At 42.8% G+C, this 19709-nt stretch overlaps 1 protein-coding gene across 2 annotated transcripts in view; it reads left to right on the top strand.

Moving 5' to 3' along the window:
• The first annotated feature begins 7083 nt into the window (after window positions 1-7083).
• Window positions 7084-19709, top strand: part of QSOX1 (quiescin sulfhydryl oxidase 1) — a 56551-nt gene continuing 43925 nt past the window's right edge. The window contains exon 1 of one of the 2 annotated variants that reach the window (XM_072648492.1): window positions 7084-7477. In XM_072648492.1, coding sequence (XP_072504593.1) covers window positions 7177-7477 — 301 coding nt within the window. In that variant the 5' untranslated portion in view covers window positions 7084-7176. The remainder of the gene's footprint in view (window positions 7478-19709) is intronic. The other variant, XM_072648493.1, reaches the window with a different exon arrangement.

Below are 19709 nucleotides of genomic sequence, written 5' to 3'. Positions count from 1 at the left end.
TCAGCCAAACTGGCCTCTGTTCCCCGCAATGGACATTCTATCTCCTGTTTTTACCCCTCTATGCCTGGAATGCATGCCTTCTTTATAGCTGCCTCATAAAATCCTTCTCTTTGTTTGAGGCAGCTTCAGAACTATTTTCTGCATGAAGCCTTTCCTAATACTGCTAACTACTAATGCCCTTGCTCCAGAACTGCCTTGTATTTAACTGTTTTGTATATGGATTTATATTTATTAATTTTGCATTATGCTGCAAATTTTTATGTGTGTACTTGTCTCCTCACTAAAATACAAGCTCATTCTAAGTGGGAATTGTTTCTTTCTTTGTACTTATATCCCCAACACCCAGCAATACATAGTAGGCACTTCTTAAATGACAATTTATTGCTTGATTGATGGGAAAAGGGGATGGAGTTGAGAAGGAATGGCTAAGATGTTCTTTTCTACTCTCTCCTAGACTGATAATCAGAGTTCCTTCACTACTCCATTTTTCCATGCCATGGCTTGCCAACAACAGTACAAAGATCCAGTTACTGTAATCATGTTTTGTTATTTCTGTTAATAAAAGACCTAATTTTTGAGGGATGCTTAATAATGGTATTCTTATTCTCCTGCAGAGAGAGACTTTTTTTTATTCCATTCTAATATTTCAAATTTCCATTCCATTTCTGACCTTGTAAGTGTTTCTAGTAAGAAACCAAGATACAGAACAATGACAGACTTTGTGAATCATCCAGCCTCTTCAGAACTGAGAACATTCCTGAGGTATTATTTGATTAGTACTCACAATACCCTGAGGAAGAGGATTAAAAGACATTTATATGAAATGGATATATATATACACCAGAAGATTGCCTGGGCTGCCTATATTTCCTTGAATCAAAGGTCACCTAGGCTGTAGGTTGAGGAAGCCATGCTCTCAACCCTTCTTTGGAAACTCAGAACTCTGGGAAGTTGGAAATGACACATGGTCTGATCCTTGTGGTAGGACCCTCCAAATGGAATTAGTGAAGTGGGGTGGAAGGGATTTCTATGGGTGAATTTGGAGAAAAAACTCCTGGAAAGCAGTATGGTATAGTGGGAAAGAATGTGACCTTAATCAGAGGATCTATGTTTGAATTCTGTCTCTGTTATTTAATACCTCTGTGACCTTGACTGAGTCACTTAACCATTCTGAGTCTTAGTTTCCTCATCTGTAAAACAAAGGGGTTGGATTTGATGACCTCTGACCCTTCTAGCTCTAAAGTCTGTGGTCCTGACTAAGAAACCAGGGTATAAATATCCTTAGACCCTTGATGACACAGTTCTGATGATATCACTTCCCCTGCTCAAAAATCTTCATGGCTCCCCATTACTTACTGAGCAAAGTCTAGACTGGCACTCAATACCCTTTATACTCTAATGTTTATACATATACGCACGCGCGCGTGTGTGTGTGTGTGTGTGTGTGTGTGTGTGTGTGTGTGTGTGTGTTTCTAACTGGATCTCATCTGTATTGTATGCTCCAAACTACTTCTTATCATTCTCTTAATATGTTTGTCCTTATATATTTCTTTCTTGTTGCCTTTGCTCACATCATTTCTTATTCTTGCAATATCTTCTTCCTCATTTTTGCCTATTGAAATCCTTTCTGCCTTTTTAGGCCTGGTTCAAATGCAACTGCCTCCTTGAAGTTTGATTTTGCTGACTCCATCATAGGGAGATCTTTCTTCCTTCTAAACAAACACTCACAGAATATTACTGTACCTTTATTTTGTCATTGTGGCTTTTGGTTTTGTATTAGAGTTACTTTTTTACATTATATCTCCCTGTTAGCATATACCATGTCTCATTTCTTTCTAAAAAAAGCTGTCTTTTTTTATTGTGAACTTTGTAATTATTGACAAACATTTGAATATGCAAGCAACAAAAAAGAGGATTGCATATTAAACTGTGACCTGTTGTGAGAGATTTGTTTTTTAAAACTACATATTAAATCTAACAAAGTATTAATAAGATTTATTTGCACCCTCCTCTGAACTTACTTTTTTTTTCCTGTGTGTTTTTAAACATTTTACTGATGCAACAAAATTAATGCAGCTAAAATTAGAAGTAGAAAAGTAGGGGAAATCTGTGCAGCAAGTTTCTTTGATAAAGGTCTCATCTCTCAGATATACAAGAAACTGAGTCAAATTCATAAGAATAAGAGCCATTCCCCAACTGATAAATGGTCAAAGGATATGAACAGGCAGTTTTTTAGAGGAGGAAATCCATGATATAAATAGCCATATAAAAATTTTCTAAAAAATAATTAGAGAAATGGAAAGTAAAACAATCCTGAGGTACCACCTTGTCAAACCCTTAAGAATGGTTAAGGTGACATAAAAGGAAATAGCAGTCCTAGAAGGGCTAAGAGAAAACAGGCACTGTTAGTGGATCTGTAGACTAGTCCAATTTTTCTGGAAAGCATTTCAGAACTATTCTCCAAAAGCTATTAAACTGTGTATATCTTTTGACCCAGCAGTTCTGTTACTGCATCTATACCCAAAAGAAATCAAAGAAAGAGGAAAAGGACCTATATATGTACAAAAATATTTACATCAACTTTATCTTTGGTGGTAAAGAACTAAAAACTGTGGGAATATGCATCAACTGGTGAATGACTGAACATGTTATGGTATAGGAATGTAATGGAATACTATTATGCTATAAGAAATGATGAAAGGAATGATTTCAGAAAAACCTGAAAAGATATGTATGAATTGTTACAAAGTAAAGTGAGCAGAAGAATAATTTGTACAATAAAAATATTGTAAAGATAATCAATTTTGAAAAACTTAGTAACTCTGATCAACACAATGACTAACTATAATTCTGAAAGACTTCTGTTGAAACATACTATCCACTTCCAGATAGATAACTGATATACTCAAAGGATAAATGAACACTTTTTTCTTTTTTCTATTATCTTTGTCTTTCTTTTTTCCTTCCTTCCTTTCTCCCTCCTTCTCTCTCTCTCTCTCTCTGTCTCTCTGTCTCTCTCTCATACATGGTTAATATGTTTATTTTGCATGAATATACATATTTGTAATGGAACTTGTTTTTCTCGTCTTTTCAATGGGTGGAGGAGAACGAAAGGAGAGGGAGAGGATTCAGAACTGAAAATAAAATGAAATTGATTTTAAAATAATTTTATTGATGCTTGTAACACATATAAAGTGCTCTGAAATTTTTAAAGTGATATACAAATACTATTATTAATATTTTAAATTTCTATCACTATCCACTAATTTCCTCCTCTTTCTCCCTCCCCTCCCCCCCAATAGAAGTCCTCCTTTTGTAACAAATAAATGTAGCCAAGAGATTGCTAACCTGGGATGAGCATACTCTCCAGATAGTACAAGATGTTTGTCAAGAGGGCATGGAAAATACTTGTTAAGTAATTATATTATCCTATTGTAATCAATTACTCTCTATCTTCTTTCTTAGGTACACATGTAAGGTAAACTCTAGAATTTATTCCCTTTCATATTAAACAGGGAGTGTGGGAAAGTTTACAGAAACTCAAGGTGTAGGGGGACTGAAAAAAATTAGAAACTCCTGGTATAGTTGTACAGAACAAATCAGCACATTGATCATGATTACAAATGTGTGACTCATTCTTTACCTCTAATCCACCACTTCTAAGCCAAGAGGCAGGAGGCATGATATATTTTCAACCTTCTGAAGCTACGATTGGTCACTGCATTGGTGGGGTTCTGAAGTCTTTCAAAGTTGTTTTCTTTTACCTTATTGTAGTCATTGTATAAACTGTTCTTTTTCTTGTTCAGTCATTTTAGTCATGTCCAAATTTTCATGACTTAGCACAAACCAGATTATCATGTTAACTAGTAATAGGAAACAAGACAGGTCAGTTCTGTTGTGAGTAGGAGAGAAACAAAGGAAAGATTGTATCAAGTTCAATAAGCGTTTATTAGGGATGGTTTGTGAGCTGGGCACGAGATGACATATGCCCCCATACATCTATCAGAAGACATGATAACAGGAAAAGGACTTTGTGGGAGAAATTAATAATAGCTTACGTGCATATAGTATTTCATGTTTATAAAATGTTTTATATACATAAACAAATAACTATCCTAGGATACTTCGATGCAAAATAAAACGCAAGTAGAGCTCCAGGGGCTTTCGGATAAAATGCTTGGCACTTCCCTGCTTGGCACTTAAACCCATTCACAGTCTGGATCCAGTCTGCCTTTCTAGTCTTACTGTACATTATTGTCCTTCATGTACTGTAGCCAAACTCCAGCCAAACTGGACCATCCATTGTTCCTTGAATGTAACTTCTTCCATCTCCGTGACTTTTCAGAGGCTGTCCCCCAAACCTGTAATGCAGTCCATTCTCACCTCTGTCTCTATCTTCCTTCAAGACTCTGTTCAATTGTCACAGGAGTCCTATCCTAATTTTCATCCATTGTTCTCATCCCATATTACATTGTATAGACTTTGCATTTCCTTATTTGTATAATGCTGTCTCCCCATATACACACACAGAATGTAAACTCCTTGAGGACAAAAACTGATTCCTTTTTTGGTCTATATATCTTTAGCACTTAGCACAGTACGTGGCCCTTAGTAGAAGCTCTTAGTAAATGTTTATTGAGTGAAGATTCAAAGAAGTTACTTTGTGCAAATAACATCTGCCTCTTGGTACAGTACAATAGTGACACTGTATAAGTATAAGTATAAGTGGACCAAGTAGGCTCAGGTCTTGCCTTTGTTAAGCCTATGGAAAGGTGGTGTGACACTGTATTAATTATCCATCAAAGGAGTGTTATATCTGGGCCATCCACTATTTGTGCCACTCTCCTTGAGCTACCAGCCCCCTTAGGCATCTCAGTTTCCATGTGGCACATATATAGTTGTAACATACCAAAAGGCTCTGGTGTCATCACTGAATACTAGAGAGCACTCAGTCAGCAAATGCCTAGATTACTCCTCCCACCCTCATCCCACTTCCTCCATACTGATGAGCACCTGGGTTTCTAATTGGGTAGGAATTTAACTAGATGATAATGTAGAATACCGCTAGAAATGCCAGAAACCCAGAATCTAGAGCCCTGCCCAGCACCTGGAATCTTCTTTTTCCTATCCATTCCTGTCATCATTCACAAAACACAAATACTCAACATATCACAGCCACAATTTATTGAAAGAAACAAAAATGAAAATGAGTTCAAGCATCCTTGCATGAATTATCTGCCTCCAGCCATCACTTGAATTTCTTCCTGCTTACCCTCCCAGATCTTTGAGGTTCTGGGGTAGGAGGAACCCAAAATGCCTGCACTCTTTCTTTATAGAAATAAGTTGTGTGTCCAGGACCTCATCTCAAGGTGGGAAATGATAAGCAAGGAAAATCGTGGTTTGTGGTCCCCTCCATCTCACCAACAGGAAAGGAAAGCTGCTAGTCCTACCTGTTCTGCTGCTTTCTGCTCCAGGATCTAACTGGTCATCAAATGCCTCAGGTTCATGGAAGCCCTGATTTTGATCTTGGCTTTTGCTCCTCTTTTTCTGTCCACCAGCAGATTAAACTGGGCCACTGAAGCTAATGATTGCTGAAATATGGCAGACCCAATCCCAAAATCAGCTGTTGCTTGCCTGCAAGTCCATAAGCTATCTGACTTGAATACTCCCACTACATGGTCAAGCACAGTGAGCCAGAGCCCTGAACCCTAAGAACTAAGTTTGATTGCAATGTCTTCTGTTTCACATGGGAAATGGAAAGCCTCCTATCTCAAGTAAATGGAAAAGAATCCCCAACTTGTATGCCTGTATGCAGATCTCACCACTTTTCTCTGTCAGAGAGAACACTGAGGCAGTACTTCCAGTGGTGTCCCCACAAACTCTATTCTGCCTGTCTCCTTATGGGAGAGAACTTCTAGAGTCCCTCAGCATCCCACAAAGGCAAAAAAGAAGCATCAATTGCATACTATGTGAGATCTGAATTGGGCAATCAGAAGTCTTCTCAGAGTAGGTGTCATTAAGGTTTGGTTTTGTATTAGTTACAAAAAGAACAGTAAGAGCAAAGGTTCCTTAAGATCCAGAACCCTGGACCTAAGGGGTGGGCAGGGCTGGTTGAAGTGGCAAAGTGATGGGAGAGGAGTGAGGATCTTGAGAAACCATGGGATGGTATGAGAGGTCTGGGTGCTCACGCAAAGGAATAGGGCTGGGCTGAGGGAGATGAGAGGGGAACAGGAGGAGTGATATAGGAAGTTGTTGTTCCTTTCCTACTTTCCAATTTTGCCAAGGACTTTACCTGTAACAGAAACTTGTAAACAACCCTGAGAAGCCCAAGGCAAGAACAGAGAGTTCCGACACCAGATAGGTGGGCGGCCTAGGAGGAGCCAAATTCAGTCCTCAGCTCCTCTCAAATTGGTTGTGCTCAGTCTTCATGTTGGGGGAAAGAGAAATTGCGGAAAGTGAGTGGAGAGCTCGACGGGGGCTGCGCAGAGGAGTCCCCAAACTTGTTAGTGTTTCACACTTTCTTGATGCCTCTGGCCCTAGGAAGGCAGAGAGCTTATTTTCTCTTATCTACCAAAAAAAGGAGAGCCACTCGCATTGAAATCTTGGGAAACCAGAGGCGTCTCCGTTGCCTCCCAGGCCAAAAGCAGGTTCCACAAGGCTGAGGGTTACTTCCCAGTAGCGCCCTGCCTTCCTCGGCTGGACGCAGCACCGGGCTTTGAGGCCAGGCCTGGCAGCGGTATGAGCGTGGAGGGGAGGATGGGCGAGGGACTCGGAAACCACAGAATTGTAAAGTTGGGTCAGTGCTCTGTGCCCAGCATGGAAGGGCACCCTTGCAGACGTCGTGGCGCTGGGGCGCCCTACATCAGTGTCCAATAGCGATCAAGAGCAGGACGCACGCGTCCACTTGGCCCCTCCCCCGTTCCCCAAACCCAGAGCTGCCTCCTTAGCAGGAAGGGGGTAGGGAGGGAAATGAGGGAGGAAGGGCTCCCCGCGACCGCCCCTGCCCCGGTGGGCGGGTCTCCCAAGGGGAGGAGTCTCCTCGCTCCTCCTCGGGGGAGGTGGGCGCTGCCAGCCAGAGTGCTGTAGTCCCCGGCCGCGGCGGGCTGCTGCGCTTCGGGGCGCCCCGGAGGAACCGCGAACTGGTCCGCAGCCGCTGACCGCAGGCTCCTGCCCGGCATGGCGAGGCACGGCCGCTGCTCCGCCGCCGCCCTGGGCCCGGCCTCCGGCTCCGGAGCGCTGGCCCTGCCGCTGCTGCTGCTGCTGCTCGCCGCGCTCCCGGTGCCCGAGGCGGACGCGGCGCGAGTCCGCGCGATGCTCTACTCGGTCGAGGACCCGCTGGAGCTGCTCACCGAGAGCACCCTGAAGCCGGCTGTCCTGGGCTCCCCCAGCGCCTGGGTGCTGGAGTTCTTCGCCTCTTGGTGCGGACACTGCATCGCCTTCGCCCCCAAATGGAAAGCCTTGGCCAAGGAAGTCAAAGGTGAGCGACCGCTCCCCAGCCCAGCCGGTGCCCGGCTCTCCGGGCTCTCCGGGGCTCCCCCGGGCTCCCCAGGCCCGCCGGCCTCCAGCATGGGGCTCCTCTTCTGCTCTCTCTCCTTCCCTTTGCCCCTCCATTGCCTTCATTCCAAGGGATTACTCTCTCTCTCCTCTCTGGCCAAGCATCCTTCTTATTGCCCGAAATGTACCTCCTCCCCTCCTCCCGCCCCCTGCTTTATTATTCTCGGGCCTGTCCCTTTTTCCTCTCTCTTTCGCAGCCCCGCATCTTTCTTCTCCTTGTCTTGGCCCAGGTCCTGATAGCTTCTCTTTTCTGCTGACCATAACCCTGTTCTTTTTCTCCTCTCCCAGGATTCTGGGCCTCTCGCTCATACGTATTTCTCTCTCTCCTCCCTCTCTCTCTCTCTCTCTCTCTCTCTCTCTCTCTCTCTCTCTCTCTCTCTCTCTCTCTCCTCTCTTCTCCTCTCCTCTCCTCTCCTCTCTCCCTTCTCTCCTCTCCTGTCCTCTCCTGTCCTCTTCTCTTCTCTTCTCTTCTCTTCTCTTCTCTTCTCTTCTCTTCTCCTCTCTTTTCCTCTCTTCTCCTCTTCTCTTCTCTCTCTCTCTCCTGTCCTCTCTCCCTCCTCTCTTTCTCTCTCTCTTTCTCCCTCCCTCTTTCTCTCTCCTCTCTCTCCTACCCAGACTGAGATTGATGGCGATTTTCTTTATGTATGTTAAAACCTCCTACTGTTCCCATTTCCTATTCCTTTTTGAGCCTCTTACTCTTTCCTCTACCTGTCCCATCTGCCCTGTGTCCCCTGTGTGGACATGACCATTCCTAGGCTAATATCTCCTTTGTACCAGTTTTGTACCCTTTTTTGGTACCCTTAGCTCTATCCACCCATAATTCTGTATTCCTATGTGACAGGATAGAAAAAATACTCCCCCCCTTCTCTGTTAGGTCATAGTGATCATAGCGGATATATTCTGCCATTGGATTCCTCTTCTTTATTACTTAGCTATGTTCCGGTGCCTTACTCTAAGTGAAACTTTTCTGATTACCCCATCTTCACTGCCTTTTCTTCTTTCACACCTTCTCGTTTTCTTCTCTTTTTGATGTTTTATTTCCCTTTCCTAACCTAGCCTTCTATCCCAACCTTGGGCTTTACTAGCTCTAAGGATAACAGAATTCATAATAAACTATCAGAACTTTTCCCCAATTTAATTAATGTGTTTCCTACTTTCTGATCTGGTGCCTCCCTTTTTTGCTGTTTTCTCTACCTTGAATCAAAAGTTTCTCCTGATGCCACAAATTGGTGTGCCCTTGTTTCTTATTCACTGTCTCCAAATGGTGCCACTTTTTGTAATTAGAAGTGGGATCCTCACAGATCTGCACTTGAAATACTGACACCAGGTACCAGAGAGAGACTTAAACTTCTAGAGAAAGGAAAGATGGAAGCTAGGCCCCTGCTGAATGGAAACTCATTTGATGGCATAATGGTTTCCAAATCCAAAGGACCTTTCAGTGGAGATCAGGAGTTACTATATTTCTATCAGGTCATAGATCATAGATCTATAACTGGAAGACACCTTTTAAGTCATGAGTCTTACTCCTTCATTTATAAAATGAGGGAATAGAGACCCAGAAAAGTAAAATGATTTTCTTACTGCCACATAGGTCATAAATGGCAGATGCAGGCTTTGAACCTAGGTTCTCCTGCCTCCAAATCCCAAGCTGTTTCCACTTCACAGAGGTGGACCCAATTTTTAAATGTCAGATTTTACAAACAATCTTACATTCCTCACTTGGGTATTAACTGCATTCTCCCAGTTATGTATAGACACACAAAAATATTTATGTTCCCCCATTTCAAAAATCCATTCACCTTTGAGCAAGAGCCTTGACTAAAGGTACTTTAGTGACGTCAGTTCATAATGGGTCCGGACAGGAAGGCATGAATACTTACTATGGAATTGTAGTGACAGGGGCTGAGTCAAGTCCAAGAAACACATTATGTGCCACAACATAGTTAGGAGAAAGGAGGATCTTATTCTGTGTTCATACTCAAAAATCTTTGGTTAGTGGGGGGGGTTGGGTGAGTTCCAATTATAGTTGAATGATAGCTGACCTGAAATACCTTGTGGTACAATGGAAAACTTGAAGCATCTGAAATCAAGAGGGCCTGTTTTTAAATCCTGGTTCTGCACTTCTGTGTCATTATGTGATACAGGTAATCACTACCTCTCTGGGCCTCAGTTTCTTTAATTGTAAAATGAGAGTTGGACTAAATGACTTTTAAGATCCCTTTCAGATCTACATCATTGATCCTGTGGGTTGGAGTCAGTTGTAGAACCAGTCAATTATTGCCTGTGACATCTCCACCATCTCATCTGAGGGTTCAGGAGTGAAGCACTTTTTTCCAGCTGACTCACTAGTCTGGCCTCCTGCACCCCAAGAGTTTTCCCTTGAAATTCACACCCAGATACTGACTCAGCCTACTCCTGTGTGAGGTTTGTTAAACTTGAGGTAACTCTGAGGCAGAGCCTGGTTCCTGGTCAGCAAGGAACTGGTTCCTAGGAATATGTCTTGTGTCTTCTTCCAATGAAAGGCAATCCTGGGTGCAGGGAAAGTGGTAGTGGTATGAGGGGGATGATAGAGGGAGGTAAGACGATTACTCTGGTCTTCTTAGCCATAGTTATCCCTAGATTGCATCTGCCTTACTTCTTGCCAGGATCAGGGACAGTTTTCATGTAGAATCTGTTAGTTGGTAATAGGAGGCTTCTCAGCAGGAAGATTACTTATTCCCCTTACCCTGCCTGTATTACCTACATTTAGACCTTACTACCAGAATCATTGTCCCAAGGAGTGGAGTGCTTTTCTTTTTTTGACCTTTTTTTTCAATTAAAGAAGAACTCCCCCTCACACACACCACACCACACACACACACACACACACACATACACACACACACCACACCACACCACACCACACACACACCACACCACACCACACCACACACACACACACACACACACACACACACACACACACACACACCACACCACACCACACACACACACACAGCCTTTTCCCTAATTGAAGAAAAGAAAAACAAAAACAAAACCTTCATAACAAAAATGCATAGTCAAGCAAAATGAATTCTCATATTGACTATGTTCCAAAAAATGTATGTGCAATTCTGCATTATGAGTTCACAACTTCTTGGTCAGGAAGTAGGCAGAAAGCTTCATCATTGGCCCATAATTGAACTGTGGTTGGTCACTGCACTGATCAGAGTACATAAGTCCTTCAAAATCGTTTGTCTTTTACGATGCTGTTGTCATAGAAATGGTTCTCTGGTTCTGTTTATTTCACCCTTCATCAGTTCATCTAAGTTGTTTTTTTTTGCAGGTTTCTCAGAAATTATCCATCTCATCATTTCTTATAGAACACTTTTCTCACTATTCTTTTTTGCTTTTCACATCTCTCCCTGGTACTTCTTTTTATAACATATATTTTGATGAAAGACAGTGTTGGCTCAAAGGATGGAGAGTTAACCTTAGAGTCAGAAAGGCCTGAGTTCAAATCTCACCTCTGATGTATCTGACTCTGTAACTCTGGGAAAGTCAGTTAACTTTCTCGGTGTTGTCAAGACTGTATACTGAAAAGAAAGTACTGATGTGTATTAATAAGAGATTTTTCTTATTAGTAATTCTCCAGTATGATTCCTTCCCCCTTCCCCCTACAAAAATCTAGTGTCTACTGTATACAACCACCCCCCAACACATTTTGACACTAGTTTATATTAAATTTAGCAGTTATAGACTGAAGAGACACATATAGATGGGTAGATGACGGAAGAGAAGAAGAAAGAGGAGGAAGAGGAGAGAAAGAGAGAAACAGAGAGAACAAGAAAAGGAGACAGAGGGAGAAAAAGAGAGAGAGAGGAGAGGAGAGAGAAAGAGAGACATAGACACATAGAGAGAAAGAGAGAGAGAGAGAGACAGGAGAGGGAGAGACAGGAGAGAGAGAGAAAAAGAGAGAGAGATCTTAGTAAGAGAGTGTAATTGAGAAACAGGAGGTGACCTCTACAGGAAGCTTCAGAGATGGGTGGATGAAAGTGAGGCTGAGAAAGAGCTAGTAGTATAGTTTGGCTGGAATATAGAAGGTAAATGCGAGTAGAATGAAACTAGGCAAGAAAGCTGAGTTGAGCCAGGCTTGAAATAGTTCAAATCAACTATTTATAAAGCGCCTCTGTGTGACAGGCACTGGGGATACAGATACAAAGAATGAAGCAAATACAAAGAATGAAATAAGGAGGCATATATAGACACACTCTCTATATGTGCAGCATGAATATAAAGTGAATAAATGTAGTATAGATCAAGTCATTTGGCAGAGACAGTACTAGCGTGGAGGGGGATTGGAAAAGGCTTTGGGCCGAAGGTGGTCCTTGAGGAAGAGAGGGTCTGTATAAATCTGGGGTAAAGAGGAAGACGTATTTCAGGCATGGAATGTTATTGGTATCAAGGTGGTGGATGATGCAGTGTTGTGCATAAGAAACGAGAGAAGATCTACTAGATATCAGGCACTGTGCTACACCCTGAGTATACAGAGACAACAGTGAAGCTAGCCCTTTGGTGATTGAATTTATGTTCTAATACAAAATGGTGTATGTTAAGATAAATGCAATGTAACTTGAGGGATAGGCCTCTCTTGCAGTTGGGGGACCAGGAATGGTCTTGTTCTTCAGCATATGGCATTTGGGCTGAGTCTTGAAGATGAGTAGGTATTCTAAGAGGCAGAGGTAAAGGGGATGTGCATTCCAAGTCTGGGAGAAGCAATGACTGTCCTCAAGAAACATTTCCTTCTTTTGGGGAAATAATACACACACACACACACACACACACACACACACGTAAATCAAAATAAATGTTAAAATAAGGAGGGTGAGATTTCCCTGTGTAGGAGCCTAAATTGACAGGGTGACCTTGCGGCGAAGTATTCCCTGGAGCACTGCTGCTTCTTGAGCTTCTACTGTGTTATATCCCTCTCTGCAACAGGCTACATAGTAGTAGTAGATAGGTCACTGTATTTGAAAACAAGAAGACCTGAGTTCAGACACTTACACCCTCAGTGACTGTGGGCAAACCCCCTACCCTCCCCAGCCTTGATTTCCTCTTCTGTAAAATCAGGCACATAACCTCATGAGTTTGTTGTAAGGATCAAATGAAATAGTGAATGTAAAGTACTTTGTGAACTTTTAAGGGCTAAGTACTGGCCAGCTAATTTCATAGCTATGCTGGCTTCCCTTGATTCTTACCTCCTCCTTTGCATCCTCCCATTTGCTGCTTCAGAAGAAAGGACAGGATCACAGAATTACCCTACCCAGGGCAATCATTACACCACAGAATATTTTCTTACCAGACACCAGATTTGGGCTCACATCATAGGACGTGCTGATGTCTTTAGACATTCAAAAACACCGTACTTGAGTCACCAGGCAATTTGAAAGCACCTTTCCCCAAGAGGCATTCCTGTTCGGACAGGGCTTAACTCTACTCAGATGTTCCTGTATTTGGTTGATGTAACAGGTAGGAAGAACTCCTTCCTATTATTTTTATTACTTATAATGAGCCTGTGAATAGTAAAGTCCCAAACAATTAGTGTTTCAGCAGGACATTTAAATATCATTAGTGCCCATTAAGATATTGACATTAATACTTCATAACATTTTTCGTCTCAGAATCTTGGAGCACCTGATAAAGATTAACTTCTTCCGGACAACATCGCCAGGGGCTGGTAGCCAGCTGTATGGTTTCTATGCCAGAGATGAGGAAATCTCTGCTGAGTGCAAAATATTGAGCTTTTGACCCAGTTAGGCACCTTACATTTCTTTGTCTTTGTACTTATCCTCCCAGTAGAATGAAATCTTTTTGAGGTCAGGGAGTATTTCCTGGTTCCTTGTGAGTTGTAGCAGGTACTTAAAAAATATTGGTCAATTTCATAGACTATTATAATGGGGAAGGGGATCATGCTTCACTGCTTCCTGTTCTGTCCCCTGATTTTTGTCCTTTTATGGCAATCTTGGTGTTGGGCTGTTAGTACTCAGTCAGACCTACATTGAAGCCCTATTTTGTAGAAGCTGAATCTTTGCCATGGATTTCCCAGCAGTACAGTCTGATGGTTTTTAGCTATAGGAAGAAAGAGTCAACTAGAAGCCTTCTGTTTCTGGCCTTCCTCTGTCTTTTCCCCCAGCATTCCCCCCAGAGGAGAAGGCTGTGGTGGTTTTTGGAGATAGTAGTTAAGAGTCTAATCTTTTACTTCTGGCTCTGAGCAGGGTCATACTATCCCAGAAAACAACTGGGTTTTCCCTGTTTCCCTGTATGTGTCAGTCAGTTAATCAGTTAAGAAATATTTGTTGAGGGCCTACTGTGTGTAGAAGTAGAGGACTCAGAGGATAGAATGCTGGACCTGGAACCAGGAATACCTGAGTTCAAATCTGCCCTCAGACTGTTTGACCCTGGGCAAGTCACTTAACCTCTGTGTGCCTTAATCCACTGGAGAAGGAAATGGCAACCTCCTCCAGGATCATTTGCCAAGAAAACCCCTTAGACAGTATTGACATGTTATGATCCATGGAGTTATGAAGAGTGAGATAAGACTGAAGAACACATGCCAGGCACTAAGCTGTTGGGAATAAAAAGAAAGGTAAAAGTCCGTCCCTCCCTCTGGAAATTTACAATATAATGGGAGAGATAACATGCAAAAAAAAAAGAACTTGGAAACTAGTTATACACAAGGAAAATGGGAAGTAATCAATGGCAAGGATGGGCCTGGGAGGGAGGAGTTGTAACTTGAACTTCTTAGAGAGGGACTCTTCCAGGGAAACTATAGGATCATAGTAATGACTCTACCAAGCTTATTTTTGTGGAGATGACCTAGCCTGAGCTATTATCCATGTAACCCCCCAGGCACAAGTATTTAGTGTATTTGGCTCCTCCAGCCAACTCGAGTCTAGCGTATGCTTCCTAGGACAAGATGACCAAACCATCTTGTTCTCTGCAGTGAACTGAGCCCATCCTAGGGGGTGGTGACTTAGAGGTGGCCGTGGTGGTTGGGGGGTAGAACTGCCATTTTCCTCCACCTCTTCCCCCCTGCCCTTTGGAAAGGAGAGAAATCAATTCCATTCGGCAAATATTCACTGCTTGGGCTGGGATACAGAGACAGAAACAAAAACTAGTGCCTGTCCCCCAGAAACTTACTGTTGCACTAAAGATCATAAGATTTAGAGGAAGGAAAGAGAGCTCTTCTCATCTTTAAAAGGAAGTGGTGAACCAGATGTTTTCTAAAGTCTCATCTAGCTCTAACCCTGTGATATGATTGAACATATGAACACAGTTAAGTGACTGAATAATAATAGCTGCTAGCAAACACTTTCTGTGTGCCAGGGCTGTGCCAAACCCTTTATAATGGTTATTTCATTTGAGTCTCACAACAACTGTGGGAGATAGGTGCTATTATTTTCCCCATTTTACAGAAGAGGAAAATCAGGCAAACTGAGGTTAAGTGACTTGTCCAAAGTCACACAGTTAGTAAATTACCTAAGGCTGGATTTGAGCTCAGGTCTTTCTGATTAACGTGTTTCATTACCCCAGGTTGCCTCTCCCATGTATGCGACTCTCATGTTCTTATTAACATCACTTCCCCTCACCATCGAGGTGAATTAGGTGGGATTATGCCTTGCTATTTCCAAACAAGCCAGTCCGATTTCCCTTTTGTGATTTTCCTCCTGTATACTTGGATGTTCATATTAACCTGATTTCACGTATGAAAATTTGGGGGATTGGGGTGACACTCCCCCAGCCTATTAGAGTCCTCTGTTCTGGGGGAAAAAAAAGAAAAGGAAAGGAAAATGATGCTGCGTAGCTATAGTTACTGTCTTTGGAGATGAGATTAGCAGGTCTGTTGCCTGGTTAGCTGCACCCCTCTCCTCAGCCATCTGCAATAGGCCGCAGGGTTGAAATTTAAGCTTCTGGCACAAGGACATTGGGGATCTGAAGGCTGTTGCTCAGGAGAGGAAATAGCATGGATTTGCGTTTGGTAAATAAAAATTTTTCCCAGCCTCACCCTCCTGGCCTAACCCCATACCTTGTGTGAACAGCAGCTCCATAAATACTGTTGAATGTGGATGAAACCATCTTGTGTGGGTATTTGACTAAACTTAAGCTGCTGCTGTGTGACCACAGATGTGGGGAGCTTAGTCCCTTCCTAAGAAGGAAGATAATAATAGCTAATAAGTAGCATTTATATACCACTCACTGTGTGCCAAGGCACTGTGTTAAATGATTTATAATTATTATCTGATTTAATCCTGACGATGACCTTGTGAGGCAGGTGCTATTATTAGATTCATTTTACAGATGAGGACCCTGAGATGATTGGATGGAATTTGGGGGTAAAGGGGAAGAATGGCTAGCCACTATCTCTGCCTTCTACGTTAGCTAGGGTTCCTCAGAATTGCCATCTCTCTTCTTTCTGGTATGTGAAGGACTTTGCAAACTTTAAGGTAACACGTAAATGCTGGCTGTTATTTTATTATCATGATTTTTTTTAATTAAAGCACTACGTAAGTGCTATCTATTATCGTTATTTCTACCAGACTTCGTTGTTGTTATTCAGTTGTGCCCAACTCTTCGTGACCCCATTTGGGGTTTTCTTGCCAGAGATACTGGAGTGGTTTGTCATTTCCTTCTCCAGTTCATTTTACAGATGAGGAAACTGAGGCCAACAGGATTAAGTGCGTTGCCCGGTGTCACACAGCCAGTAAGTGTCTGAGGCCAGATTTGAACTGATGAAGATGGGTCTTAGCTGCGTACTAGAATTAGGTAGGTCTGAGCAAAGATCTGGGTGAGGAGGCTGTGAGAAAGGGGGAGAAAGTATAAGGATCCTAAATTACTCTAACCTTATCTTCTATGTGTGTCTATTCTCAGTCCTCTTGGAGCCGGCATTGTTAAATAATCAGTTAGGCCGTTAAAGAATCTGTCATTAATCGGCCTTTCTGTCCATTATGGTGGAGTGGAAAGAACACTAGATTCACATTCTGGCTTGAAATCCTTCCTAGCTGTGTGATGGTTGGCTGGTTGCTTAACTTCCCTGAGCCTTGGCTTTCTCATCTGAAAAATGGGAGTAACAATTCTTGCTTTACCTGCTCCACCAGGTAGTTGTGAGGGGTTCCTTTGTAGCCTTAAAGCTGTACGGCAGTGTGAACTGTTATTCTTTGTTTCCCTCAGTTCCTGAATGGAGTATATACTCACTAATTTCCCCCATGAGCAGAATCACATGCTATTGTCCATGCGAATGAGGGCTTTTCTCTTTGGAGCTGATGCTTTCTTTAGAGGCCGTGGTGTCATCTGAGCATTAAAGATTTCGTAGGAATTCAGGTATCAAAAAGAGGGGGATCAGGTTATAGTAGTGAGAGCATTCATTGGCCGTGGAGCCATAGGAAGGGAGGAAAAAAGCATTACATGTTTACTGTGTGCCAGGTAATTGACAAAAAATCTATCATTTGATCTTACAGTAAGATAATTGCTATCATTATCCCCACTGAGGCAGACAAAGGTGAAGTGACTTGTTCACGGTAACACAGCTAGTAAGTGTCTGAGGCTGGATTTGAATTTGGGTCTTCTTCTGGACTTCAGGCCCAGCCTTCTATCCACTGCACCATTCAGCTGCCTCCAGAAGAGGTAGACTTGAGTCCCTGTTCTGCTACTTGCACAAGTCATTTCTGAAATCTCTGATCGTCAATTTCCTCATTTGTAAAACAGGAATGATACATATAATAAATTACTTCCCTCATAGGATAAAGCTTTGTAAGCCTTGTGTGTGTTTTGTCATTTTCAATTGCGTCCAAATCTTCTTGACCCCATAGGAGGATTTCTTGGCAAAGATACTGGAGTGGTTTATCATTTCTTTCTCCAGCTCATTTTACAGGTGAGGAAACTGAGACAAGCAGGGTTGACTTGTCCAGGGTCACGCAGCTAGTTAGTGTCTGAGGTCAGATTTGAACTCAGGAAAAGGAGTCTTCCTAACCCCAGCTCCAGCACTTTGTCCAGTGTGCCACCTAGCTAGTAAGCCTTAAAATGCTTTATAACATGTGAGTGGTGATGAAGTAATGGGAATGGGCTGGGTTGAGGGACCCTGAAAAAGCTGTAATTTATATTTCTTATTTCTTTTTCACACAGTGCTTTAATATATATTATAAGGAGGGAGGAAGACACCAAAGTATATTGAATCACATTACCTAAGGTTCCCCTTCCCCCCAAAAAAGACCCTTACTATTTGTCAACATGAAAAGATTTCCTTAAACCTCCTGTCTTTTGAGTCGTGGTGCTCACCACTGCCTTGTATGGGAAGAGATTCAGAGTGCAGCTGTAAGCCCAGCCCAGGCATCCATCCATGGAGGGCTTCCTCTGCCAGAGCTGCTACCTTGGTCCTGGCTAGAGTTTTCTGATGCTTTGGGTCTCAGGTGAGCCAAGCCTTTTTCCAGCAGTCCTCCCATTGGAGAGGGGCTGACTTGCTACTTTCACTAAATAATCCTTTGCTCAAGAATCTACCAGGGCAGCAAGGTGGCACAGTGGATAGAGCACTGGGCTTGGAATCAGGAAGACTCATGCGTCTGAGTTCAAATCCAGCCTCAGACATTTACTACATGTGTGACCCTGGACAAATCACTTAACCCAGTTTGCCTCAGTTTCCTCATTTGTGAAATAGTCTGGAGAAGGAAATGACAAACCCCTCCAGAATCTTTGCTAAGAAAAACTCAAATAGGGTCATGAAGAGTTGAACATGCCTGAACAACAACAAAAGTCTACCATGATTTTATATTGCTGAATGGGATCCTGTTCCTTTTCTTTAAACTGGCATTGAAGGGCCTTCATAATCTGACCCCACCTTACTGAGCCAGTGTCCCAGTATTTCCCCAAACAGCCCTTTGGTCCTAGAAAGGCTGTTTTTTTCCCCACACAAGTTATGTTCACTCCCACCACCTTTCCTTTGCTCATGCTGTCTCTACTTGCCCTCCCTTCTGCCTCCTCTCTGCCTAAATTCCATCTGCCTTTCAAGGCTCAGCTCCTGTCCTGCTTTCTCATTGGTCACCTAGCCTTTGCTGACCTCTCCAGAACTCACTGCTCTCCCTTTTTTGAATTCCTCCAACACTTAGAGTCTATAATACGCAATCTAGGACATAATTATGTTATGTTATTACATCTTGTGATGTTTGTTTCATGTGTATGTGTGTATATTTTGACTCACTCACTAAGTTTCTTAAAGACAGAGATTATGTGTTCTCTTGAAAGCCTGGCACAGTTCTAGGTACATTGTGTTCAGGGAATGCTAGACATGGGCTCAGAACATACTGAACATGAGCTTGAGATCAAAGAGTTCTTACTTAGAGACCTGCCTTCTGTCTACCACAGGCCATGTTCTCTCTATAACTCATCAGTTAACCAACCAGCCATGAAGTATTTCCTAAGCAGCTTCTGTTGCCAAGCAGTCCCTTTGTTGGCTGTGTGCATAGCCACCCAGGGTTTGGGGGTGGGTGGAGCTAATGAAGGAGATAATCAGGCAGCTCCTCCCAAGAAGGAAAGCCAGGGACAAAGAGCCAGGAAGTCAGCCAACTTGCAACTGCCAAGTCCATTTCCGAGGTCTCTAGTCCAGGGCTGGACCTCTTACCCTGGAGCACTGCAGCCCTGGGATTCTCACCTCTTTCTTCAGTGTGACCTATTTCATACTGGAGCCCTAGACTCCTCAAAGAGGACACCGTCATGGCACTCTCTTGCTCTGGTTCACTTAATGTCTCTGAATGCATCTGGAATGGTTTCCTAGTACCCGAGTTATCCCTATAAAGAAAACTGTAAAGTCCCTATGGGGTCAGGGTAAATCACATTGTCTACTCTCCCTTCCTTCCTTAGGAAACCCCGCCCCCCCCACCTATACTTTTTAATCAGGTGTAATCAGCTAAAATGAATCTAAAGTAGCCCTTCTAACTGCAAGTTCACAGAGAGATGAGGAGTAGTTAGAACTCAAATTATAAACACAAGGCAGTAGGATTTTCATAGGCTTACAGCTTCTTGTGCCCAAGACCCCTTCTGCCTCTATGCCAAGCAATCCTTGGGGATCTCTTCCGTTATTGTTAGCAAGTGTGAAGCAACTGGTCCTTCAGAGGTCTTTCTCACCTCAT

This window comes from Notamacropus eugenii, chromosome 2 (assembly GCF_028372415.1).
Source record: "Notamacropus eugenii isolate mMacEug1 chromosome 2, mMacEug1.pri_v2, whole genome shotgun sequence".
Lineage (NCBI taxonomy): Eukaryota > Metazoa > Chordata > Mammalia > Diprotodontia > Macropodidae > Notamacropus > Notamacropus eugenii.
Note: the sequence above shows the minus strand (reverse complement) of the source record. Positions and strands in the feature narration are given on the sequence as shown.